At 37.5% G+C, this 27,895-nt stretch overlaps 1 protein-coding gene across 2 annotated transcripts in view; it reads left to right on the top strand.

Moving 5' to 3' along the window:
• Nucleotides 1-27,631, top strand: part of STAB2 (stabilin 2) — a 324,351-nt gene extending 296,720 nt beyond the window's left edge. For both annotated transcript variants that reach the window (XM_053716971.1, XM_053716970.1), the window contains 12 exons: nt 299-406; nt 12,443-12,636; nt 12,814-12,955; nt 13,838-13,971; nt 14,174-14,339; nt 16,075-16,181; nt 19,149-19,268; nt 20,372-20,536; nt 22,150-22,260; nt 23,090-23,218; nt 24,249-24,383; nt 26,359-27,631. In XM_053716971.1, coding sequence (XP_053572946.1) covers nt 299-406; nt 12,443-12,636; nt 12,814-12,955; nt 13,838-13,971; nt 14,174-14,339; nt 16,075-16,181; nt 19,149-19,268; nt 20,372-20,536; nt 22,150-22,260; nt 23,090-23,218; nt 24,249-24,383; nt 26,359-26,406 — 1,559 coding nt within the window. In that variant the 3' untranslated portion in view covers nt 26,407-27,631. The remainder of the gene's footprint in view (nt 1-298; nt 407-12,442; nt 12,637-12,813; nt 12,956-13,837; nt 13,972-14,173; nt 14,340-16,074; nt 16,182-19,148; nt 19,269-20,371; nt 20,537-22,149; nt 22,261-23,089; nt 23,219-24,248; nt 24,384-26,358) is intronic.
• Nucleotides 27,632-27,895: the final 264 nt, after the last annotated feature.

Genomic DNA, 27,895 nt, shown 5'->3' with positions numbered 1-27,895 from the left:
AAGCTTTAAAAATAATGTATTAGGTGTTACTTATGTCAATTTTCAGAGGGGCATGGAACCTAACTCCCTCACTTCCCTTTGACTTACATTATAAACTGGGTTTCAATTTACAACGGTTTCGATTTACAACCATTCCTTCTGGAGTTATTTTCATTACAGCTGTTGTCAGTACTATGCATTGGTTAATACCAACATACAGCATCAGAGTTACTTTGCAGTTATTTGTAAACTCATTTTGATTATTTCAAATTGTTATTCAAATAAATATTTTAACATTACTTTTTTCCCATTGTTACAGTTCTGCCCCCTGTTTGCACACCTGTGTGTTCTAGTAATGCTGTGTGTAGAGAAAAAAACACGTGCGAGTGTAAAAACTTATATGAAGGGGATGGAAGAACATGTAAAGGTAAATACGCTGATTTTCTGCTTTGAATCATGGTTGTAATTAAATCATACAATATGGGGCTTGCTAATTCTGTACAGCACTGATGACAGTATACAGATTACAATACAGTTACGATGTAAACGCAGTATCTATTGAAAAGTAGATACAAAAACTGCAAAAAAATTATACAATTAGTAAAAATTTCCTTCCCACTATAGTGTATCAGTTTCTTTTGTTTTAGTGCATATCTGAATATAGCAATAATATATTTACTTTTAGAAATATATTTGTGCAAACAAAAAAAAGCCCACCTTTAATTACATACGTTTGTCATGTAAAAAATATTGTATTCAACTTAAATGGTTTATGTCTTCCTTTCTCTTGTTAGGTGTATCCAGTCCACGGATCATCCATTACTTATGGGATATTCACCTTCCCAACAGGAAGTTGCAAGAGGATCACCCACAGCAGAGCTGCTATATAGCTCCTCCCCTAACTGCCATACCCAGTCATTCTCTTGCAAGCTCTCAACATAGCTGGAGGTAGTTAGAGGAAAGTGGTAAAATATAGTTAGTTTTTTCTTCAATCAAAAGTTTATTGTTTTTAAATGGTACCGGAGTGTACTATTTTATCTCAGGCAGCATTTAGAAGAAGAATCTGCCTGCGTTTTTCTATGATCTTAGCAGAAGTAACTAAGATCCACTGCCGTTCTCACATATGTCTGAGGAGTGAGGTAACTTCAGAGGGAGAATGGCGTGCAGGGTATCCTGCAATAAGGTATGTGCAGTTAAGTTTTTCTAGGGATGGAATTTGCTAGAAAATGCTGCTGATACCGGATTAATGTAAGTTAAAGCCTAAATACAGTGATTTAATAGCGACTAGTATCAGGCTTGCTATCAGAGGTATATACTCTGATTAATGTGCAATATAAAACGTTTGCTGGCATGTTTAATCGTTTTTATATATGCTTTGGTGATAAAACTTATTGGGGCCTAGTTTTTTCCACATGGCTGGCTTTATTTTTGTCTAGAAACAGTTTCCTGAGGCTTTCCACTGTTATAGTATAAAAGTTACAGTTGGTGCAGTTAAAATTACAAACTGTGACATTCAGCTTCCCTCAGCAGTCCCCTGCATGCTATAGGACATCTCTGAAGGGCTCAAAAGGCTTCAAAAGTAGGAGCTGTGGCAGTTGTTATGACTGTTTAAAAAACATATTTTTCGTTTTGTTAATCTGTTTTTTGTATTAAGGGGTTAATCATCCATTTGCAAGTGGGTGCAATGCTCTGCTAACTTGTTACATACACTGTAAAAATTTCGTTAGTTTAACTGCCTTTTTTCACTGTTATTTCAAATTTTGGCAAAATTTGTTTCTCTTAAAGGCACAGTAACATTTTTTTATATTGCTTGTTAACTTGATTTAAAGTGTTTTCCAAGCTTGCTAGTCTCATTGCTAGTCTGTATAAACATGTCTGACGTAGAGGAAACTCCTTGTTCATTATGTTTAAAAGCCATGGTGGAACCCCATAGGAGAATGTGTACTAAATGTATTGATTTCACTTTAAACAATAAAGATCAGCTGTTATCTTTAAAAGAATTATCACCAGAGGATTCTGACGAGGGGGAAGTTATGCCGACTAACTCTCCCCACGTGTCGGACCCTTTGACTCCCGCTCAAGGGACTCACGCTAAAATGGCGCCAAGTACATCAAAGACGCCCATAGCGATTACTTTGCAGGACATGGCGGCAATCATGGATAATACCCTGTCAGCGGTATTAGCCAGACTGCCTGAATTCAGAGGAAAGCACGATAGCTCTGGGGTTAGACGTAATACAGACCGCGCAGATGTTTTAAGGCCCATGTCTGATACTGCGTCACAATATGCAGAAGCTGAGGAAGAGCTTCAGTCTGTGGGTGACGTCTCTGACTCGGGGAAACCTGATTCAGATATGTCTACTTTTAAATTTAAGCTTGAGAACCTCCGGGTGTTGCTTGGAGAGGTTTTAGCTGCTCTGAATGACTGTGACACAACTGCAGTGCCAGAGAAATTGTGTAGACTGGATAAATACTATGCGGTGCCGGTGTGTACTGACGTTTTTGCAATACCTAACAGGTTTACAGAAATTATTACTAAGGAGTGGGACAGACCCGGTGTGCCGTTTTCCCCCCCTCCTATTTTTAGAAAAATGTTTCCAATAGACGCCACCACACGGGACTTATGGCAGACGGTCCCTAAGGTGGAGGGAGCAGTTTCTACTTTAGCAAAGCGTACCACTATCCCTGTCGAGGACAGTTGTGCTTTTTCAGATCCAATGGATAAAAAATTAGAAGGTTACCTTAAGAAAATGTTTATTCAACAAGGTTTTATCCTGCAGCCCCTTGCATGCATTGCTCCTGTCACTGCTGCTGCGGCGTTCTGGTTTGAGTCTCTGGAAGAGGCCTTTCAGACAGCTACTCCATTGACTGAAATACTTGAAAAGCTTAGAACACTTAAGCTAGCTAATTCTTTTGTTTCTGATGCCATTGTTCATTTGACTAAACTAACGGCTAAGAATTCTGGATTCGCCATCCAGGCGCGTAGGGCGCTATGGCTTAAATCTTGGTCAGCTGACGTGACTTCAAAGGCCTATTCGGGCCTGGTTTGAAGGAAATTATTGCTGACATTACTGGAGGTAAGGGTCATACCCTTCCTCAGGACAGGCCCAAATCAAGGGCCAAACAGTCTAATTTTCGTGCCTTTCGAAACTTCAAGGCAGGTGCAGCATCAACTTCCTCTGCTACAAAACAAGAGGGAACTTTTGCGCAATCCAAGCCAGCCTGGAAATCTAACCAGGCCTGGAGCAAAGGCAGGCAGGCCAGAAAGCCTGCTGCTGCCTCTAAGACAGCATGAAGGAACGGCCCCCTATCCGGCAACGGATCTAGTAGGGGGCAGACTTTCTCTCTTCGCCCAGGCGTGGGCAAGAGATGTTCTGGATCCCTGGGCGTTGGAGATCATATCTCAGGGATATCTTCTGGACTTCAAAGCTTCCCCCCTACAAGGGAGATTTCACCTTTCAAGATTATCTGTAAACCAGATAAAGAAAGAGGCATTCTTACGCTGTGTGCAAGACCTCCTAATAATGGGAGTGATCCATCCAGTTCCACAGATGGAACAAGGACAGGGATTTTATTCAAATCTGTTTGTGGTTCCCATAAAAGAGGGAACCTTCAGACCAATTTTGGATCTAAAGATCTTAAACAAATTCCTCAGAGTTCCATCGTTCAAAATGGAAACTATTCGGACAATCCTACCTATGATCCAGGAGGGGTCAGTACATGACCACATTGGATTTGAAGGATGCTTACCTTCACATACCGATTCACAAAGATCATCATCGGTTCCTAAGGTTTGCCTTTCTAGACAGGCATTACCAGTTTGTGGCTCTTCCCTTCGGGTTAGCTAAAGCCCCAAGAATTTTTACAAAGGTTCTGGGGTCTCTTCTGGCGGTCCTAAGACCACGGGGCATAGCAGTGGCCCCTTATCTAGACGACATCCTGATACAGGCGTCAAACTTCCAAATTGCCAAATCTCATACGGACATAGTGTTGGCATTTCTGAGGTCGCATGGGTGGAAAGAGAACGAGGGAAAGAGTTCTCTATCACCCCTCACAAGGGTTTCCTTCCTAGGAACTCTGATAGATTCTGTAGAAATGAAAATTTACCTGACGGAGTCCAGGTTGTCAAAGCTTCTAAATTCCTGCTGTGTTCTTCACTACATTCCACGCCCTTCGGTGGCTCAGTGCATGGAAGTGATTGGCTTAATGGTAGCGGCGATGGACATAGTGCCATTTGCACGCCTACATCTCAGACCGCTGCAATTATGCATGCTCAGTCAGTGGAATGGGGATTACACAGATTTGTCCCCTCTGCTAAATTTGGATCAAGAGACCAGAGATTCTCTTCTCTGGTGGCTATTTCGGGTCCATCTGTCCAAAGGTATGACCTTTCACAGGCCAGATTGGACAATTGTAACAACAGATGCCAGCCTTCTAGGTTGGGGTGCAGTCTGGAATTCCCTGAAGGCTCAGGGATCGTGGACTCAGGAGGAGAAACTCCTCCCAATAAATATTCTGGAGTTAAGAGCAATATTCATTGCTCTTCTAGCTTGGCCTCAGTTAGCAACCCTGAGGTTCATCAGATTTCAGTCGGACAACATCACGACTGTGGCTTACATCAACCATCAAGGGGGGACCAGGAGCTCCCTAGCGATGTTAGAAGTCTCCAAGATAATTTGCTGGGCAGAGACTCACTCTTGCCATCTATCAGCGATCCATATCCCAGGTGTAGAGAACTGGGAGGCGGATTTTCTAAGTCGTCAGACTTTTCATCTGGGGGAGTGGGAACCCCATCCGGAGGTGTTTGCTCAATTGGTTCATCGTTGGGGCACACCAGAATTGGATCTCATGGCGTCTCGCCAAGCTTCCTTGTTACGGATCCAGGTCCAGGAACCCAGAAGCGACGCTGATAGATGCTCTAGCAGCAGCGTGGTTCTTCAACATGGCTTATGTGTTTCCACCGTGTCCTCTGCTCCCTCGACTGATTGCCAAAATCAAACAGGAGAGAGCATCGGTGATCTTGATCGTGCCTGCGTGGCCACGCAGGACCTGGTATGCAGACCTGGTGGACATGTCATCCTTTCCACCTTGGCCTCTGCCTCTGAGAACAAGACCTTCTACTACAAGGTCCTTTCAATCATCCAAATCTAATTTCTCTGAGACTGACTGCCTGGAGAGTGAACGCTTGATTTTATCAAGGCGTGGCTTCTCCGAGTCAGTCATTGATACCTTAATACAGGCACGAAAGCCTGTAACCAGGAAAATCTACCATAAGATATGGCGCAAATATCTTCATTAGTGTGAATCCAAGAATTACTCATGGAGTAAGGTTAGGATTCCTAGGATATTGTCCTTTCTCCAAGAGGGTTTGGATAAAGGATTATCAGCTAGTTTTTTAAAGGGACAGATTTCTGCTCTGTTTATCCTTTTGCACAAGCGTCTGGCAGAGGTTCCAGACGTCCAGGCATTTTGTCAGGCTTTGGTTAGAATTAAGCCTGTGTTTAAACCGGTTGCTCCTCCATGGAGCTTAAACTTGGTTCTTAAGGTTCTTCAAGGAGTTCCGTTTGAACCCCTTCATTCCATTGATACCAAACTTTTATCTTGGAAAGTTCTGTTTTTGATGGCTATTTCCTCGGCTCGTACTGTCTCTGAGTTATCAGCTTTACAATGTGATTCTCCTTATCTGATTTTCCATACAGATAAAGTAGCTCTGCGTACAAAACCTGGGTTTTTACCTAAGGTAGTTTCCAACAAGAATATCAATCAAGAGATTGTTGTTCCATCATTGTGTCCTAATCCTTCTTCAAAGAAGGAACGTCTTTTACATAATTTGGACGTAGTCCGTGCTTTAAAGTTTTACTTACAAGCGACTAAAGATTTTCGTCAAACATCTTCCCCGTTTGTTGTTTACTCTGGACAGAGGAGAGGTCAAAAGGTTTCGGCAACCTCTCTTTCTTTTTGGCTTCGGAGCGTAATACGCTTAGCCTATGAGACTGCTGGACAGCAGCCCCCTGAAAGGATTACAGCTCATTCTACTAGAGCTGTGGCTTCCACCTGGGCCTTTAAAAATGAGGCTTCTGTTGAACAGATTTGCAAAGCGGCGACTTGGTCTTCGCTTCATACCTTTTCAAAATTTTACAAATTTTATACTTTTGCTTCTTCGGAGGCTATTTTTGGGAGAAAGGTTCTACAGGCAGTGGTCCCTTCCGTTTAAGTACCTGCCTTGTCACTCCCTTCATCCGTGTACTTTAGCTTTGGTATTGGTATCCCACAAGTAATGGATGATCCGTGGACTGGATACACCTAACAAGAGAAAACATAATTTATGCTTACCTGATAAATTTATTTCTCTTGTGGTGTATCCAGTCCATGGCCCGCCCTGTCCTTTTAAGGCAGGTCTAAATTTTAAACTACAGTCACCACTGCACCCTATGGTTTCTCCTTTCTCGGCTAGTTTCGGTCGAATGACTGGATATGGCAGTTAGGGGAGGAGCTATATAGCAGCTCTGCTGTGGGTGATCCTCTTGCAACTTCCTGTTGGGAAGGTGAATATCCCACAAGTAATGGATGATCCGTGGACTGGATACACCACAAGAGAAATACATTTATCAGGTAAGCATAAATTATGTTTTTGTACGGCATTCCTGTAACATGGCTGTAAATAGTTAATGTCAGTCTGGTAGTGGACCCAGTTGCTGAGGTTGGATGTTGATTTAACTGACCAAAAGTCATGTGCTACCCTCAGGTCATAACCCTTGGGCAACTCTAATAAAATGGTGTGATGCTACAGGAAATTGTTACCTTGCTGGGGAGACAGGAGCAAGAATCAGCTTAGAAAGGCAGGATGGGTTTATAGTAAAGAGGGGCTCAGCCAGGCCAAAGAGTGTCGTACATGGTAATCAGGCATCATAAGATGAGCAGGATCCAGGCTCAAAATACTGTAGACAACAATTAGATGGGGTAGGAGGATAAAATCCAGGAATCAGGTATAGGTAGATTCCAAATAAGCAGAAGGGCCAGTCAAGCTTAGCCACAACCAAAGTAGGTAAAATGTATGGTACCCAGATGCCATTAAGAATTTAAAGTGGAAGACATGCAAAACATTTCAAGTTGAGAATTAGCAAAATTATATAAAAAATAGAAAAAAGTTTTGGTGGGAATGTCTGGACCGTGGCTGTTATAGGTTGTAATACTGTCAAGCTCTGAAAAGCTGTTTTACAGTCTGTTAAATATCATCAGCTTCTAGTACAACACAGAGAGGTTCATCTCTTTTTATAATATGAGAAACTAACTTGTGATTTTCAGGACAACCTCAATATTCCAGATTATTGTGTTACTAATGCACATTTGGCCTCTAACTGAGTAAACCAGGCATGCAGTAAAACATTACTGCCATTGAAGAAAATCTTCAGTTACAGCTGAATATTTTTTTCACAATTGACCCTCTTTCCATTATTACTTACATTGAGGAAGATCTAGAGAAACATTGTAAGAGTTTATGGAATCAAACAGTTTCATCCACTGTTTGACTATTTTGTAAAAATGCTCAATATCTTTATAATCCTTTTTTGCCACCTTTTGTCTTTATAACAAACTACTTTACTGCATTGTCACATGGGGGTCTTCACTTCAGCCACACTCCTAGGTCTGATAATAGACAAGGAGGTGGTGTTGGTATTTTACTTTCCTCTCGTTGCACCTTTCAACAAAAACAGCCCTTCTCCGCCCTCACATTTTCTTTATTTGAAACACACATGATTCGCTTATTCTCTCCCCTCTCTATACGTATTGCTCCTCAACTCTATTTCTAGATCACTTTGCCGCCTGGATACCTTATTTCCTTTCCTCAGACACCCCTGCCCTCATTCTTGGTGACTTCAACCTCCCTGTTGACAACCCCACTGCCTCCTCTGCATAACAACTTCTGCAACTCACTTCCTCTTTCAGACTGTCTCAATAGACTGACTCTCCCACTCACAAAGATGGTCACTCCCGTGATCTGATTTTCAGCTATTGATGTACTATATTTAACTTCACAAGCTCCCCTTTTCCTCTTTCTGACCATCATCTCCTCACTTGTACCATCACATCCCTCCCTACAACTCTCCCTCCTTCTACTCCTCACACCAAACTTCACAGAAGCATCAAGTCATTAGATCAGAAACAGCTCGCTAGCTTTCTCGAACCTCTCCTCTCTTCCGTCCCCTCCTTTTCCTGCCCTGATGAATCTATCAGATACTATAACTCCACCCTTATATCAGTCCTTGATAATCTGGCCCCACATACCATAGCTTGGAAATCATACACTCATCCTCAGCCCTGGTTTACTCCTCTGACATGGTACCTACGCAGATATTCCCGTACTGCTGATAGACACTGGAGAAAAAAAACTAATGTAGTGACTTTCTTCACTACAAGTTAATCTTGAACTCTTACTATTCTGCCCTTAATCTATATAAGCAAAATTACTTCTCCACTCTTATCTCTACTCTTTCTTCAAACCCAAAACGTCTGTTCTCCACGTTCAATACTCTTCTCCGCCTACCCCCACCTCCTACTACAACTTCTGTCTCAGCTCAAGATTTTGCCAGCTACTTCAATAACAAAATAGACTCTATCAGAAATGAAATCACCTCTCAACATGCTACCGGTCTCAAACTCCCTCAAATCCTCACAATCATCCAAAACTCACATAGCCATCAATTTATCTATTTTGCCCCTGTTACAGAGGAAGAAGTTTCTGCCCTTATACTATCTTCTCTCCTCACTAACTGTCCCCTCAACCTCATCCCCTCACAGCTACTCCCCTCCGTCTCTTCTACCCTTACCCCCTATACTCACACACATCTTCAACCTCTACCTCAGCACTGGTATATTTTCCTCATCTCTTAAACATGCACTGGTCACACCTATCCTCAAACAAACCTTCTCTCGATCCAACCTCTCCATCCAACTACTGCTCTATTTACCTACTCCCTCTTGCCTCAAAGCTTCTTGAAAAGCTAGTACATGTACGTCTATCCCATTTCCTTACACTAAACTCCCTCCTTGACCCACTGCAATCTGGATTTCGCCCCCACTACTGCACAGAGACAGCAATTGTTCAGGTTACCAACGACCTACTTACAGCAAATCCAAATGCCACTTCTCTCTGTTTATCCTCCTTGATCTGTCTGCAGCCTTTGATACTGTCGACCACCCTCTTTTGCTCTAAACCCTCCAATTCTTTGGCATTTGCGACACAGTTCTCTCATGGTTCTCCTCCTATCTGTCTAACCGTACCTTTAGTGTAGCCTTCTCTGAGGCATACTCTGCCCCATTACCACTTTCTGTTGGGGTACCGCAAGGCTCTGTCCTCGGTCCCCTTCTCTTCTCAATCTACACGTCATCATTAGGTTCCTTAAAGGGACACTGAACCCAAATGTTTTCTTTCGTGATTCAGATAGAGCATGAGATTTTAAGCAACTTTCTAATTTACTCCTATTATCAAATTTTCTTTATTCTCTTGCTATCTTTATTTGAAATGCAAGAATGTAAGTTTTGATGCCGGCCCATTTTTGGTGAACAACCTGTGTTGTTCTTGCTGATTGGTGGATAAATTCATCCACCAATAAAAATGTGCTGTCCAGAGTTCTGAACCAAAAAAAGAAGCCAAGATGCCGTCTTTTTCAAATAAAGATAGCAAGTGACAGAATAAAAATCGATAATAGGAGTAAATTAGAAAGTTGTTTAAAATTGCATACTCTATCTGAATCACAAAAGAAAAAATTTTGGTTCAGTTTCCCTTTAATAAAGTCCCATGGGTTTCAATACCATTTGTATGCTGATGACACCCAAATCTACTTTTCTGCACCAGATCTATCTTCCTCCTTGCAAACCAGTGTCATTAACCGTCTTCCTCATATCTTATCTTGGATGTCCTCTTACTACCTTAAGCTAAATCTCTCCAAACTGAGCTCCTTATTTTCCCTCCTTCTCCAAAAATCTCCACCCCCAACTTCTCTATAACTGTCAATACCTCCATCATTACCCCTACCCCACATGTTCGATGTCTTGTGGTCACACTTGACTCAGATCTTTCTTTCACTCCTCACATTCAGTCCTTGGCTAAAGCCTGCCGCTTCCACCTTAAAAGCATCTCTAAAATTAGACATTTCCTTGCACAAGATTCTAATCTACTCTCTCATCCTTTCCCGCCTCGACTACTGCAACTCCATCCTCTCTGGTCTCCCTAGCTGCCGCCTAGCTCCTTTACAATCCATAATGAACGCCTCTGCCAGGCTCATCTTCCTTACACGTCACTCTTCATCTGCTGCACCTCTCTGCCAATCCCTTCACTGGCTTCCTCTTGCCTCCAGACTTAAACACAAAATTTTCACTCTGACATACAAAGCCCTCAACTGCACTGCTCCCCCCTACATCTCAAACCTTGTCTCCAGATACTCTCCCTCCTGACCCCTTTGCTCTGCCCACAATCTCCTACTCTCCTCCTCTTTTTACCTCCTCACATTCCCGTTTACAAGACTTCTCCAGACTGGCTCCCATCCTGTGGAACTCTCTGCCTCGCATTACAAGACTCTTCCCTAGTTTTGAAAGCTTCAAGCGCTCCCTAAAGACTGTACTATTCAGGGATGCATACAACCTACACTAAGCTTTCCTAACTCCATTGCTATCCCCTTGAACCCCTTAGCATGTAAGCGTAGGGGCCCTCTACCCATTTGACCCCCTATAAATGTTACCTTGTATACCGCCTATGTTTATAGCGCTGCATAATCTGTTGGCGCTCTACAAATACCTGATAATAATAATAATAAAAACAGTACTTCTCGTATGGTGCCTGTTCTCTGTAAGGACCACGTTCCTGCTTTACCTGCAGACCCATACATACCTATTAAAGGGTAAATAAGGGAAGATTGCAGCTTTGGAATGAAGGTGAAGGTGCCCTATGGAGGGAGAGATACAGTTCCTAAATAATATCTTAATAACACATGGGAAGTTATAGACCTGTGCTAACACTTTTGAGCCAGAAGCTTTCAGTAAGTCTGAAGGCCAAAGAGTTTTGTTGGGCTTTAGAGGTGATGTATTTGGGCACCTGGATGGAGTTTTATTTGAAAAATGTCTATACAAGTAACAGCAATCGTAAATGATGATTATTGTATTTTAGTTTTGTACAAACGGGTATAGTGTAAAAGTGTGGTTAGATAGTGTTATTATGAGTCTAACTGTACTTTGTAATGTATATTTGATGTGTTTTGTGACACTTTTGTTTTGCAAAACAGTTAACCAGAGCTCTGAGGACGCTGTAGTCATTCTAGCGTAAATTGCGATTGCGCTCATGTGTTCGCGTTTACTTTCAACTTGTAATATGAGCACTAAACCCAACGTGTGCAAACACCCGCGATAATCCACTTTTCGCTTGTGCGTAACTGTTACCTCTCATAATCTGTGCATAACCACTCATTATCTGGCCCACTGTATATTAAACCAACAAAATTGATTGATTTTTTTTTTCCATTCATTAAAAAGATAATCAAACAAAGAATACACATTTTTTATGCTTGATTATCTCTTTAAAGGGACACTAAACCCATTTTTTTCTTTCATGATTCGGATAGAGCATGCAATATTAAGCAACTTTCTAATTTACTCCTATCAACAATTTTTCTTTGTTCTCTTGCTATCTTTATTTGAAAAGCTGGAATATAAAGCTTAGGAGCCGGCCTATTTTAGTTTCAGCACCCTAGCAAGCGCTACCCAGGTGATGAATTAAAAATGGACCTACTTTTCAAATAAAGATAGCAAGAGAACAAAGAAAAATTGATAATAGGAGTAAATTAGAAAGTTGCTTAAAATGGCCATTCGTTATTTGTTAGCAGAGCTATGTTTCAGTGTATATTACTAAGAGAAAGAAATTTGATAACAGAAATAGTTTTTTGTAATTGTTCACTATGTATAATTCTTAAACCTTTAATCTTGACATCAAATTCCCTTTAAGAAGTTCAAACAGTATTAAAGGGACACTCAGGTTTTATTAAACTTTCATGATTCTGATACACCATGTAATTTTAAACAACTTTCCAATTTACTTCCATTAAAAAAAATGTACACAGTTTTTTTATATTTACACTTTTTTGAGTCACCAGCTCCTACTGAGCATGTGCAAGAACGCAGACTATATGTATATGCATTTGTGATTGGCTGATTGCTATCACATGGTACAGGGGGAGTGGAAATATACATAACTTTGAAATGTGTTAGAAAAAAATCTAATACCCATTTGAAATTCAGAGTAAATGCTATTGTATTGTCTTGTTATCTTGCATTTGTTGATTATGCAAATCTGTTGTGTTTACTGGTCCTTTAAGCATCAGCATCTTTTTCAGACATATTATACCATTTTCTTGCTGTTCTTTCTAGGGAATTGACTCACAATAACCCTAATGTGATGCTTTTGTTTTGTCAGCTGTGAATCTTTGCAAGCAGAATAATGGCAAGTGTGACGTTAATGCAAAATGCTCTCAGAGTGGAGTAAAAGTGACCTGCAGCTGCCTGAAGGGATATAAAGGTGATGGCTACATCTGTGCGGCTATTGACCCATGTGTCGATGGACTGAATGGCGGCTGTCATGAGCATGCCATTTGTACAATGACAGGACCCGTAAGTGGCATTTTTCAAAGTCTACTAATGTTCCGTATTTTAAAAATACTATTTAATATTAAAACATTTACCATACAGTGATGGCTCACCAAACTGCAAAATATATAAATACTTTTAGATGACAATGATGATGCCAAAAGCATATTAGTAAATATAAATCAGGCATTTGTTTTGTAGGATAAACGTAAATGTGAGTGCAAAGATAAATACATTGGAGATGGAATAGACTGTGAAGTAAAGAAATTACCTATTGATCGCTGCTTACAGGATAATGGTCAATGTCATGCTGATGCAAACTGTGATGATCTACACTTTCAAGGTGAGAGGGCAACACTTGTAAAATATGGTGCTAAAATTAATACCTGCTAGTGATAGAAAACCAATGACACAAGTGTCTGAAGTCACAGAAAAAGCCATCTGAATGCCTGTCCTGTCGCTTTGTTTTCCTTCTACACAATTATTATTAGTTCCTTTACAACCCAACTGCCTCATTATTGAACAGGCTCTCTTACCTGGTGAGCAGTGGCAGTTCTAGGGAGTGTTCTAGGGTGCTATAAAACCCCATTTATAACCCTAAATATTTAATGCACCAGTTGCAGTACATTTGGAAGGTAGAGAATTCTTTACATAGCCAGTGCTCTATGCAGAGTTAGGAGAGATGTTAAATATGTAGGGGGGGGGGGGGGGGAATTGAGGTAAAGATATGTATAGAGGATTAGGTCCACCACCAGTAACCCCTGCACCCTTGATATTTAGCACCCGCAACTTTTAGGGTCTAAAATGGGTCAGCAACCTTGGGTCCCCAGATGTTTTGGAACTACATTTTCCATGATGCTGAGACACTCTTTAGGCTGTCTGAGCATCATGGGAAATGTAGTTCTAAAACATCTGGGGGCCCAAGGTTGCTGACCCCTGGTCTCGAATCACCCCTGTCTGTGTGTGAGAGTAAGAAAGATCAGCTAATTGCAGAGTTGTGGAAATATTGATTTACTTGAGTCCCACTAGGTATGCTGGCATTTACTTGATAAGCTGGGTATGTTGGCATTCAGTGATCTATACAACTGTTTTGTGCTGAATACTGCACATTAAAGCTCACGGTAACAGTTAAATACTGATTAACCTTTTTTATTACATAACTGCTGAGAAAAAAGTACGAGCATAAATAAATGGTTTATTTATTTGATTATATTTTTTTCCACAGATACAAAAGTTGGAGTATTTCATTTACGTTCTTCCAAAGGGCAGTATAAGTACACATACAATGAAGCCGTTAAAGCCTGTACTGATGAAGAAGCAACAATATCTACATACAATCAGATGTTGTATGCTCAACAGGTATAATGTAGTTTAAAACGAAAATATGAAGTATCACAGTTATCAGATATTATAGTAGGTGATTATGTTTAAGCATTTTGTTTTAGAGAGCCAATGGCATTACTGATGCTACTAAAACCTCATCTACCATTACTTTTGGTGCTACACTCTTCTGTATGACGATATATTAATCCTTTTGTTACTTCATTGTATTCTACTTTAGGCTGGCTATCATCTCTGTTCTGCTGGCTGGTTGGATAACTCAAGAGTAGGATACCCAACAGCATACTCCAATCCAAATTGTGGATCAGGATTTGTTGGTATAGTGGATTATGGGGTTCGTGTCAACCTTAGTGAAACATGGGACGTTTTCTGCTACAGAGTTAAAGGTAATTACTTGTATTTCCATATTTAAGAATTTTGAAAGAAATATACAGCAGAAGTTAGTATATTTTTAATGAACAGTTGCTCATCAGAAAATTGAGGAGAAGCCATAGTTTTTTTTGGGGCTAGGGAAGGAAGATACACACACGAAAGACAGGCAGACATAGATAGATTAAAAAAAATAATGTTTAATTTATCATGAAATATATGTTTGTTTTGAAAACGATTAGAGTACATAGTACATCGGGCTAGATTATGAGTGGAGCACTATTTATCGGTCCCCCTTGCGCGTTAACACTGCTAGAAGTAAACTTTTTTCATGCGTCGGGTTGCGTGCATATTACAAGTTGAAAGTAAAAGGTTTTCGCTTATGCACACAAAAATCTGAAGTTAGAATATTGCAACAACATTAACTTATTCCCCCATAGACTTCAATGGAGTTAGAAAAATGAAAAAAAAACTGATTTTAACCAAGTGCACTAACCCGACATGAAATATTAATATTTCATATTCCAAAGTTCTTCACATAGAAGACTATGTTCTATTTATTCACAAATACCTATATATATATATATATATATATATATATATATATATATATATATATATATATATATATATAAAAACATATTCCCTTATGTGAAGAACATTGGAATGTGAAATATTTACAGTAAATACACAATTAAACACTTTATTAAAATAAATATTGCATAAATATGATTTTACATGTTTTCAGCTAGATCCAAGTGCTCTTATGTAAATACATATACACATATAAATACATAAACACATATGTACACACATATAAATATATATATATATATATATATATATATACATATACAGTACATATTTAGACATGCATATGTATGTATCTCTATGTTAAAACCCTTTGCAGCCTTTTGTTTTCTAACACCTGAGACCTCATATCTTTGAACCGTTATAACTTTTTATTGGAATTTTTTATATAATCTTATTAGATGGTGTTATGGGTGTAACTGTACTTTTAAAGGGGCATTATACACTAGATTTTGCTTTGCATAAATGTTTTGTAGATGATCCATTTATATAGCCCATACAGGGTTTTTTTTAATTTTGTTTTATAGTTTTGCTTATTTTTAAATAACATTGCTCTGATTTTCAGACTTCTAACCAAGCCCCAAAGTTTTAGGAGACTACCGACAGATACCTTCTACAGCTTGCTCCTGTTTGTGTAAAGGGTCTTTTCATATGCAAAGGAAGGGAGAGGGGGTAGGGGCTGATATTTCCCACTTGCAATGGGTGTTCCAGCTAGCTTTTTAACAGAGCAAAACTGGAAACTTCTAAGTAACTTTTTAAACGGTTTTATACTGAATTTTTAGATCAGTATCTGTGCATATTATTCTTTATAATAGTGTCAATTACTTGCAGTTATATGGAAATTGTTGTAAGCTGTCCCTTTAAATGGATTTTTGATATATTTTGTGCAATTTTTTAGTCAAGCGTAATAGTTAACCAGAGCTCTGAAGTTACACTATCCAGACGCGTGTTAAATTCAATGGAGCTTAAGCGAACGCATTTCATTTAACCTTGTAATACAAGATCTGCTTCTGAAGCGCACAAAGAACTGCGATAAACCCCTTATCGCCTGAGCAAAACAGTTAGCGTGCAACTTGTAATCTAGCCCATAAGGTTTTACTATAACTTAAATTGATGCATTTGTTAATGTTTATGTAATAAAGAATACTTATTATTATACAGATGTGAAATGCACTTGCAAAGCTGGCTACATTGGAGATGGTTACGCCTGCAATGGAAACCTGCTTCAAGTCTTGGAGTCTTTCCCTATGTTTTCAAATTTTCTATCGGTATGAAAACAACTGCATGCTATGCAATGATTAACCTTTGTCCGCTTAAATCCCATTTTGTTTCCAATTCCCTTATCTTAACATTAATTCTTCATATGTTAAACAAAAACAGGGGCGCCACATAGCCTAGTATTGACAATAGAAGAATGTGATAAATACAAATTAACAAGATACACTCACATATGGTGTATGGTGCAAATAAAGCAGGCTGGAATCTTAAGTCACCCAGCAGTCAGGCCTCCTGTGATACACCAACAGTGTGGATAGCTTTCCTCTGGAAATCTCTCTCCAAGCCGAGGTTGAGGTGAAAAAAATGATAATATATAGCAGGTTGTATGATAAAAATTCCTAATATAGATATCTGTCACAGCCACTTCCTCTTTTCTAATTCTTCATATATTACTAGAAATCAAACACAAAGGTTTCAGTTTAAAAAACGGATGAATTTACAGCATATATATATATACACACACACAATACATATATACTGCTCACCCTTTCAGCACCCTCTCACTCTCACACAGCCCGTTCTCACCCTCTCAGTCCCCTCTACCTCCAACACAGCCCCTGCTTACCCTCTCAGCCCCCTCACCCTCACACACAACCCATCCTCTCCGAGCCCCTGCTTATCCTTTCAGCCCCCTCCCTCACACACAGCCCATGCTCACTGTATCACCCGCTTCTCCCTTACACACAGCCCCTGTTCACACTTAGCCCCCTGTCCCACGCACACAGCCCCTGCACACCCTTTTAGCCATCCTCTCCCAGCCCCTGCTTACTCTTCCAGCACCCTCTCCCTCACACAAAACCTATGCTCACCCTCTAAGTCCCCTCTCCCTCACACACAGCTCTTGCTTACCATTTCAGTTTATTTCCCTCACACACAGCTCCTGCTTACTCTTTTAGCCCCCTCTCCCTCACACACAGCTCCTGCTTACTCTTTTAGCCCCCTCTCCCTCACACACAGCTCCTGCTTACCCAATCAGCCCCCTCTCCCTCACACACAGCCCATGCTCATCCTATCAGCCCTTCTACGTCACACACAGTGTCTGCTCACCCTTTCAGCCCCCTCTCCCTCACACACAACCTCTGCACCCTTTTAGCCATCCTCTCCCTCACACACAACCTCTGCACCCTTTTAGCCATCCTCTCCCTCACACAAGGTCCATATCCGAATCATGAAAGAAAACATTTGGGTTTAGTATCCCTTTAAGGGCATCCAAAAGTAAAACTTAAAAGAAGCTGTGTTTACCAGTACAGCTGTGTCTTATATCATGGGCTTTAAAAGCTAAAGCAGCCTAAGCTGCTGGAACATTTGCCAATTATACCTTAGGCCAGGGGTGGCAAACCTTTCTTGTGTGCACAAATTCACAAAAATATTTTCTAAAATTCTCTCGCTCCCATTTTTTAAAAAAAATGTAAAAGCACAGTAATAAAACATTAATATTGTTTTCTTCTTTTAAATCTATAATATGTAAAAAAGCAATTAAAGCTTTACTACTGTACCCATGTCTAGTGCACGATCATAAGGATAGACAGTTAAAACTCTATAGCTAAAACCTTGTACGTCATAGAACCGTTCTTTGGAATGAGACCACTTGACATTTTAGTCATCACAAAGTTGATGCAAAAAGGTCCGTTTCCTAACCTATTAGATACCTTGCTTAGAGTAATACTTGAGGGAGAATGCAAACGTAACTTTTCTGTTACGCAAAATTAAATGCATAGCCACGTGAGACCCTCTTGTTTAAAAGATCATTTTTAAATAACACGTTTAATGAAGTATCATATGGTTTGCTACATGTCACATGGTTATTGTGAACATTTTATTAACCAGTTCTACATAAGTTTTAGAATAAAAAGGAGGATGGAGCTGAAATGGCCATAAAAAAAACTTTACAAACCCATAAAATGTCTCTTTTTAAAAGCAAGAGACCACAGTTAAATAGAGGATGGCATGACGTGGTCACTGGAAAAAAGAAATATTTAATACAAGGATGACAAACTAGTGGCCTATGAGACACATGTACTAGCTTTTACAGCCCCTGGGGAAAAGCAGAACTAATAGTATATGCCACAGTCTGTTTGGACCCAGGAAAAAACAGAACCTACTGTGGCCAGAATTCAAAAGAGCCTGCTGGTGGGGGAACCACAGATAAAGGTACCCGGCAACCTTACTTAACTCTAGACCTGACCTGTGCCACTGGATGTTTTAGGAAATATATTGTTTGTGTGTTTAATAACAGGATATGTTTTCACATTTCATATGTATAGACATCATACTTATATAGAGCTTGATTACACAAAGCATCAGCAACATATAATTATTCCTCCTAAAAGACAGTTCTAAGTATTCCAGGTTTGAAACCTAATCAAGAACTATATGAAAGTACTGTTAAATTAGTTAATACCGCAAAAAGTGTATTGCTACATTTGAAGTATAAAATGTCCTTGCTAAGAGTGTTTCTCTTGTAAGAGATGTAAGCACCGCTAGAGGCCAAAAGTACATTCTGTTGCTTAGACTTCAAATTGCTGCAGTTGCCAAAAACAGCTATTTGATTAAATGAGGTATAAAGCACTTACAGTGGCAGTTGCTATAGCAACAATTCCGTTATCATCATTTGCTGTTGTGGGGTTTGTTTTACAGATTAATCTTTTTATATCTGACATTCTGTACATAATTATTCAGAGTGTTTAAACAGGGAAATGTCTAACATGATTTCCTTTGACAAACTATTCATTTAGATTATCCATGTGATCCAACACTTGTTAGCTTGAACATTTGTTGTCTCTATGAGAGACAATGGATTTCATTCTGTTTCACTTAATAATGTGACATGCTTTACCAACTATTTTATATTTATAAGGTCATTCTCCATATAAGTGTACAGAATCATTATCACTTTACTAGAAATAATACATATACAAGTGCTGGATGTTATAAATATGATTTCTTTTTGTTTTCAGGCAATACTGGTATACTCCAACACCTCAGCCAAAGGCCAGGAGTTTGTGAACTACCTCACTAACTTGTCTATACAAGCCACACTTTTTGCCCCAAGCAATGATGGACTGTATGAAAATAAGGTTTGATTAGGGCTCTACTCAGAATGTTTATTGTTTCTAATTTATTTTCTGTTTTACTATATCAATTCCAAAAATTATTTGACATGCTTTAGTAATTACATTTTAATTAATAAAACACACTTTATAGAAATGCATCAAGGCCCCTGGAAGGTAAAAGTTTGTAACAAAGCAAACATTAGGGAAAAAGTAAAGCTGATTATTTGCAAAAATTAAAAATTACAACTTAAAGGGACAATTTACTCTGACAAGCACTTTCATATGGGCTGGTCTCTCTCCAACTTCCACTGGGGAGTTTAATTCTGCTGCTCCTCTTGTTTTCATATCTTTTCTATTTGCAATACTAACATTTTCAGTAAGATGGTGCTTTTAACAGGCAAACGCTGCTATTGTTAAATGACAAAGGTAATGCAGCTCTTTATAAATAATTAAATACACTCCGGTAGGTAAAATGGGTAATCTAGAGCACATTAAAGGGAAGAAAATGTTACAGTACAATGGGCCTTTAAATATAGAAAAGATGCCTCAGATGTTAGTGTCTAGGTGCCAAAGGATTCTGACCTGGAAGCATCATCAAAGATGCCATGTGATTTATACATCCCAATATGTTGATTAAAGAAACTGGAGCAGGGTTTGAGGGTGAACAGTTTGAGTGACCATGAGGCACATCTGAGTGAGACAAGTTCGGTCAAGTTTTTCTCAGGGAAATGTCTGGGCAGTAGAGAGGATTTGAACAACTTAGAAGCTCTGAGAGTTGGGCCTAAATATAAACTAAGGGGATTCTTGTGGGAGTTCTAACCTAGACTGATGTCCAAAATGGCTATGTATGTGCTCTGATAAATAACTGTGCCGCCTGGTTAAAGCTAATATAGGTTTTAGGATTGACATGGAACAGGACACTCTAAACCTAGGCTTGATAATAGAGAATAAGGCTACTTTTACTTCTAATATTTGAGGACCAAAGTCTAAAACATGGATTCTAGACCTATGTGGTGCATCACAGCCTTTTACTTACAAAGCAAGTATGCATTTACTGTCTATTTACTAACCACATATACATTTTACCTCAGCATGTGTTTATTTTTTTTCTTTTGTTTATTTTATAGACACTTTCTGGGCGTGACATAGAATACCATCTGGCCAACATCAGCAATTATTTTTTTGAGGACCTCACCAATGGAACAGTCCTTCAGACCAGGATAGGAAATAAACTAACAATTTTTTTTGACAATGGATTAGATGACAAGATGTCCTCAGCTGGAAAGTCACAGGTTTGGAAAAGAACCATGATTAATGCACATATGTTTTGTAGGTTTGAAGAAGAAAAAAAATAACACAATGTAGATGTGAGACAAGCACTTTAATTTCATATGATAACACAAGGTTGAGACCTGTCGTTCATATAAAGACATAACAGGGAAGCACCAGATTTTTATTGTCTTCAAAACCATTGTACATATAAAGTTATGGAATTGTAAATATTATTTAAGGGACAATAAACTTCTAGGTACAATTACAGTCACACAGTTACTACTCACCGTGCTATTGTTTTTCCTTCTGGTCCTGAGACTCTCTTCAAAGTTATTGTCATATTTGTACCCTTAAAGTACTGGTTAGTGAGGGTTTGCATCTTCACACTAGGTGCTGTCTTCTTAGGGCCATATTATGAGTGGATCGCTAACAGTTATGTGCAAGCAATAAGGGGTTTATTGCGGGTGTTTGCACTCATCGGGTTTAAGCGCAATTGTATATTACACTGGAATGATTACCGCGTCCTCAGAGCTCCGATTAAATGTTTTGCAAAACAAAAAAGTTGTACACAACACATCAAAAATACATTACAAAGTACAATTGCGCTCATAACACCATCTAATAAAAACTATTAAAAAAATATTACAGAAAAGTTATGTATGTATGTATTTATATGTGTATACATGTATTTATGTATTGGTGAGTAGTAACTAGATTTGTGCAGCCCAGAAACATTTGGTTCATATGAATCTTTCGTAACAATTATTAAAGGAAATTAGTTTCTCCAAATATGCATTGGCTGCACTATTCGTTGTAAACTAAATACTGAATATTCGTAGAACATTTACATTCGTTATGAATGTAAGTATTCCTAAGCTACATGAAAAAGGTCGCCTTTAGTGCGCTGGAGAGCCGCGCTAATTCACTCCTCTTCTTCAAAGAGCCATGGCCGCGCAGGCTAAATCCCCGTCAGCGTGCCAGGCTAAACCTCCTATTAGTGCGGCCATGGCTCTGTGAAGAAGAGGAGTAGGTTAGCGCAGCTCTCCAGAACGCTAATGGAAAGTATTTAACCCCTTAAAGGTAATTCAAAGAAAACAAATAAATATTAAAGAATTTCGTTCGTTGTTTTATTTTATTTAAATTTCCTTGGTGCATTCATTTGAATATTTTTTTTGTTAAAACAAAGCAAATATCCATTTTTCATTAAAATTTTTAATTTGTAACAAAGCAAATGCTCATCTCTAGTAGTAACCATGTTACTGTAGTTGTGCAGTTCAATGTCCCTTTTAAACGTCAGGTATGCTTGCTGTTAACTGGTATAGTCCTGATTTCCACTTATTACGAGTATCCCTCAAACCTGTTGTGCCAAACTGTTTAGTTCAGAAGTAGACAGCATCAGATATACATCATGATAAACTGGGATAAAATTCTAGTCTTACCCAAAGAGTATAGAAGTATATTATGTATATAGTTATCTTGCTAATGATAGGATGTTATGCAAGCGACTCATTTGTTACACTATTCATCAAACTAATTTCAGGAAAATGCCTTGTTTTTAGTTCAACATTAGTATGTGTTAAATAGCTTAACCCACAATAAAACATATATATCTATTTTATTATACTTTTTTTAGAATCAGACTAGATATGTGGAAGGAAAACGTATTTTACAATGGGACCTTTTTGCTTCGAATGGAGTAATTCACATCATTTCAGAACCTTTAACAGCTCCTCCTGAACCAATAGTAAGTTTGAACATCTGAAATATGTAGCATGTGAGATGACATTTTTAAGGCAAGAGAACCCAAATCATATTTTTGCCATTATAAAAATGCTATTTTTATTATTATAAAATAAAGCTATTAAAATAGAAAAATCTACAAAAGATAAGTGGAACTACAGATTAGAATGTTGCTGTGTTATATTTGGTTCATGGAGAATAGCAAATATTGTAAAATTAAGAGGTACATTTTTGGATGTGTTTATTTATTGTGTATGTAAATGCTTTTAAAGCATTGTAGGATACATTACTCAAAGCCCATCTCTTACTTTATGAATGATTTTCTAAAGTATATTTCAGCATCCCTTCAGGTGGGTGGAGTTATTAATGCTCATTTGGAGGAGTCAGAGGCATAAGGGTGGAGTTTCATATGTTCCTTGCGTGGGGCTGGGTGGTAAGGGGGCGTGAATGGAGGCCTGGCCTTTGGTTAGATCTTCTGGCGGCATGGTTAGGTGAAAAGAAACAGTGGGAAAACGAGTCATTTTCTGCCTCCTCCTCAGCACAACAGGGTGCAAACTGAAAGACTGGGCTGGCTTTGTATCCTGGGAGTTTAGGAAGACAGTTCTACATATGTTTTTCATTAGTCTTCTGTTTAGATATACATAGAATCAAGTATCTTATTCTTGTAGTAAAAGCTCCTGTCTCTCTTTAGGAATTACAAAATCATTTATGTACCTTTTTTTTTTGTTGAGGAAATAAACTGTGAGTTTTACGCCCTATCGTATGATGTATGTGTGTGTGTGTATATATATATATATATATATTTACTTCTCTCTCATTTCTCTTTTAAACAGGCTCTGCATGCAGGACATGGAGCAGGAATATTTTTTGGCATTGTTTTTGTTGCAGGACTTGTTGCTTTAGGTATATACTGCTATAAAAAGTTCAGAAGGCAAGATTTCCGTTTCCAGAAATTTAATGAGGTAAGTGAACGTAAAGTAATAAGCTGTTGTTTCATCATTTATACATATTTACATTGCACATAATACAAGGAGGAAAATTATATTGTGTTGGGCAGAAAATGAAGTTATTAATGGATGTAAACTACTGGTGTTATGAAGTTGTATAATTCTATACAGACAGGACCTAGTAATGTGATATGGAGCAAATAACTCACAGGACGTCACTTGTGTTCTTAGCCTGGTACTGGATCATATGCCAGCACATTTTTTCATGTTTATAACCCATGTAAACATTACAATCAGTTCCTTGGCCTGTTAGCAACTCTTTATCATTGGAGTTGAAGGGACAGTCTATGCCAACATTTTTATTAGTTTAAAAGATAGATAATCCATTTATCACCCATTCCCCAGTTTTGCATAACCAACACTGTTATATTAATACACTTTTTACCTCTGTGATTATCTTGTATCTAAGGCTCTGCAGACTGCTCCCTTATCTCAGTTCTTTTGACAGACTTGCATTTTAGCCAATCAGTGCTGACTCATAAATAACTACATGGGAGTGAGCATATATAGGGCACACATAAACTATCACTGTCTACCTGCGAAAAACTGTGAAAATGCACTGAAATAAGAGGCATATTTAGGTTTAGCTTTTAACAAAGAATATAAAAAAACAGCAAATTTGATGAAAAAAATAAATTGAAAAGTTGTTTAAAATTGCATGCCCTATCTGAATCATTAAAGTTTTATATTGACTAGACTGTCCCTTTAAGCGATTAATATTTATACCTTTCTATTGTTAGAAACCAAACCATAACTCAAGAGGACTGTGTAATTTGCATCTTCATATAGGCGTGATACAAACCACATATATGACACAATATAATAATAATATATTATTATGGTGAGAAGGCTTTCACTTCATATGAAATATGAAAAAATACAATCATTTTAATCTGGTTGCAAAATTGTTAAATATTTCATCATGCACAATACAAAAAAAAAGTTTTAACTAAGAAGAAAATAAGTCAGTCTGCTTATGTTGCAGTTTGATGAAAAGAGAATTGTGTCCCAACTTGACAAACCTCCGGCCTCCAACATATCTAATCCGATGTATGAAAATTCCGCAGCATCTGCCGCACCGTCAGAGCCTGTGACTCAGCCAGCATATGATCTTTTTTCAGTAAGTATCTCTAGTAATCTAAATAAGGGATATACTACCCTCTTCATATAAAATATGATCACCTATTTAGCAGACTATACCAGAATAGATCCAGAAGACAGGAAAAAGGTAATTGCAGCATTCCGTGTTCTGCATATCAGGACAAGTAAAGGAATAATGGGAATGTAATAAAAGAGATATTAAGCTAAAAAATGATATCATGCAGAGGAAACATGTTAAATATATTTTACATGAAAAGATATAGTAAAACTGCTTAGCTTACAATTATTTTAAATTTAAATGTATCCGTGTAAGAATATAAAAAAAACTATAATGCTTTCATTAATGTTCTCTTTTTTTAAATGCAACACAAAATTACTTTTGTGTGCATTGGGCTGAAACCAGTATAAATACTTGGCCAGATTTCAAGTGGTGTGCTATTTTGCGTTCGATCAAGCGTAAACATCGCTATAAATAATGTTTTTGTGCACGTCAGGTTCGCGCATATTACAATTTGAAAATAAAAAATTTGTGTACAAGCGAAACCCAACCAAATATTGCAACCACATTAATGTATACTCCCAATAGAAGTCAATGGAGAGCGCATAAGAAAAAAAGAGCGTGCTAACCTGACAGGAATTTTTTTATTTTTTATTACAAAGTTCTTCACTTGTAATGTAATTTTTATTGTAAATATTGTAAATATATTCCTATAGATATATAGGAATAGATATCTATTTTACATAAGCATTATACACATATATATTTAATAATAAAAATGTATGTGAAGAACATTGAAATGTAAAATATGCGTAATGGGCTTTGTGTTTCGCAATTTAGGTCTAACACAGTGTCCGGTTTTTATTAATATTTTGTAATATTTTATATGTAATATTTGAATAATGTGCATTGAGGTTATCAATTCTTTATGTGTGTTAACCCAACACCGCGTTAGGCCTAAATCACAGTGTCAGGTTACATGAAGTTACTAATCTTACACTGTGTTATTGAAATATAAAATATAAAAAAGAATAATTTATTAAAATTCATTATAGATACTGTAAAAAAAAATATATATATATAGTCTATGGATTATTTAGCATTTTTTACAGTATCTATAATACATTTTAATAATAATTATAATTATTTTGAATATTTTGAATATTTTATATTTAATATTTCAATAGCGCAATGTAAGATTAGTAATTGTTCATGTGCACTTACCTGCACTGTGTTTGACCTAAATTGCGAGACCCCGAAGCACATTAGGCATATTTTACATTTCTATGTTCTTCACATATAATTTTTTTATTAGATATATATTTCTAAATATATCTGATGTTAATATATATATATACCTATATATCTATAGGAATGTATATATATACACAGGTATAGGTTTATATAGATATATATAAATATGTATTTACAATAAAATTTACATTATCGCTTAAGTTAAGAAAATTGGAATGTTAAAATGTACAGTAAATATACAGTAAAGCACAAATGCTTAAATAGATCTGTACACACATATATCTATATATACTGTGTATACATACACATATTTAGACATGTATGTATATAAACATTATAGCCCTTTGCAGTCAAACACCTTGTCATATACCATTTACCTTTTAACCCTTATAACTTTTTTCAGATAGTGTTTATATAAGTGTAATAGTAATTTTCAATGTATTAATGTTGTGTTTTATCTAACTTTTTCTTAACGCACTACCCTTTATGTGAGGGTTTCAGTTACGCTAACCCGACGAGCATAAAAAGCGATTGCACTCTAGTGATCATTTACTTTCAACTTGTAATACATGCACTATTTACAATATGTGCAAAAAATGCAAGTAAGAACGATAACGCTCGGGTGCAAAAGTTCATGCACCACATGTATTTAAGCCCACTGTGTTTAATCAATATCCTTATTATATTAAAAATACTTGGTATTATGTTGCTTATATGCTAAACTGTTGTGTTCTTTTTTTAGGACTCAGATGAACAACAACTTGTAGATTTTGGAGGCCATAGTAAATGACGAAGAATGATATAGCCAAAAAGACTTTATTACGAGTAAACTGTGGTCATACACACTATTACCAACCTTAATAAGGATGCAGCAGGATAGATGATGCAGTAGAAACATTCATGGTGAATATTTGGCTAACAAAAAAAAGCATTTGCAAGTGAGATTATGTCAAAGGTTCTAGAAGCCAAAACCATTATACCTGTGTGAATATGAATAGTACCCTTAGGCAGTGCAGTTAAAGTTTTACAATAGTATAAGCCTATGCTTATAAGATGAAGACCGTAGCCTTATTTAGGTTTGGTGGGGTTAGAGAACTTCTGAATTATATTTCTAAGTATATGGATTTGATGAAAATGTAAGGCTGGCATTCTGATAAGGTAAAAATATGCCAACAATAAGAGCGATGTAAGAAAGTATTACAGATTGTCCAACGTTTAAGACTTTCAATGCATTGCGTATGTATGAAATGGGAATACAGTTAAAGGCAATGAGGATACAGTCGTGTTTCCATTCATACACATCATGTAGTGTATATTAGGAAATAATGTTTAACAAACTATAATATAATTTACTTACTCTATAATACTCACTATGTGCTGACATGAAATGGAACATTATAAAGTCATATCTTGATCTTCTTTTTACAACGGAGCCAGGACACCTGCAAGCAGGACTGTTGAAATATTCCCAGGGGAGAATAAATATTTGTTTTCATTATTTTGTGAAACCTACAATTGATTATATCCCATGTGCAACTGATCGTCTCCTGGGTGCAACCCTCATAATAGCTAGGAGCTAAATACACTGTGAAGATGTAAATACATATATAGGTCATGTTTTTTTCATTTGTACTTTGGTGTAAATTTTCTCAAAACATAATAATGTCCTCTTATTTTGTATCAGAAGTTTGCAAAGCTGTATTTTATTCCAGCCTAATGACTTTTTAATTAGTACTAACAAGGTTTAAATGAGTTTAGTGTTTCTATTACTGCACTTTAAACACACACACTTTCTTCAATAATTTTACTTCAAATATGCTGCCTTCATCGTTAATAAAAAATGTGCTGTTGTAAAATGTCTATTTTATTTCACATGAAGCAGCTGATCTCGCAGTATGTCATGGTAGAGATTTAAGGAACAGTATAAAGAAGGGGTATAAAATAATTGGCAACACCTTTTTTCGATTTTATGTTTATGTACATGATTAGCAAAATTAAAATCATTTACTACTTTGTCTTTGTATCCTTTCTTGATATTTACCACCTTAAGTATAAGTGCATTCATGTCTTCCACTGTAAATATATATATATAAAACAGATGTGCATTCGAATATATGGATATTTGTTTAGTTTTAATGAAACTAATATCTGAATACATACATTCATTTAAAATATAATACATATATACTAACAAAATTCATTATTATATATACATTATCCTCAAAATTAGTTTTACAAGGTATAATACTTACCTATAGTGCATGGTGGCCATGCTTATC

Source organism: Bombina bombina, chromosome 6 (genome assembly GCF_027579735.1).
Source record: "Bombina bombina isolate aBomBom1 chromosome 6, aBomBom1.pri, whole genome shotgun sequence".
Taxonomy (NCBI): Eukaryota; Metazoa; Chordata; class Amphibia; order Anura; family Bombinatoridae; genus Bombina; species Bombina bombina.
The sequence above is the reverse complement of the archived record's forward strand: the minus strand, read 5'-3'. Positions and strand labels throughout refer to the sequence as shown.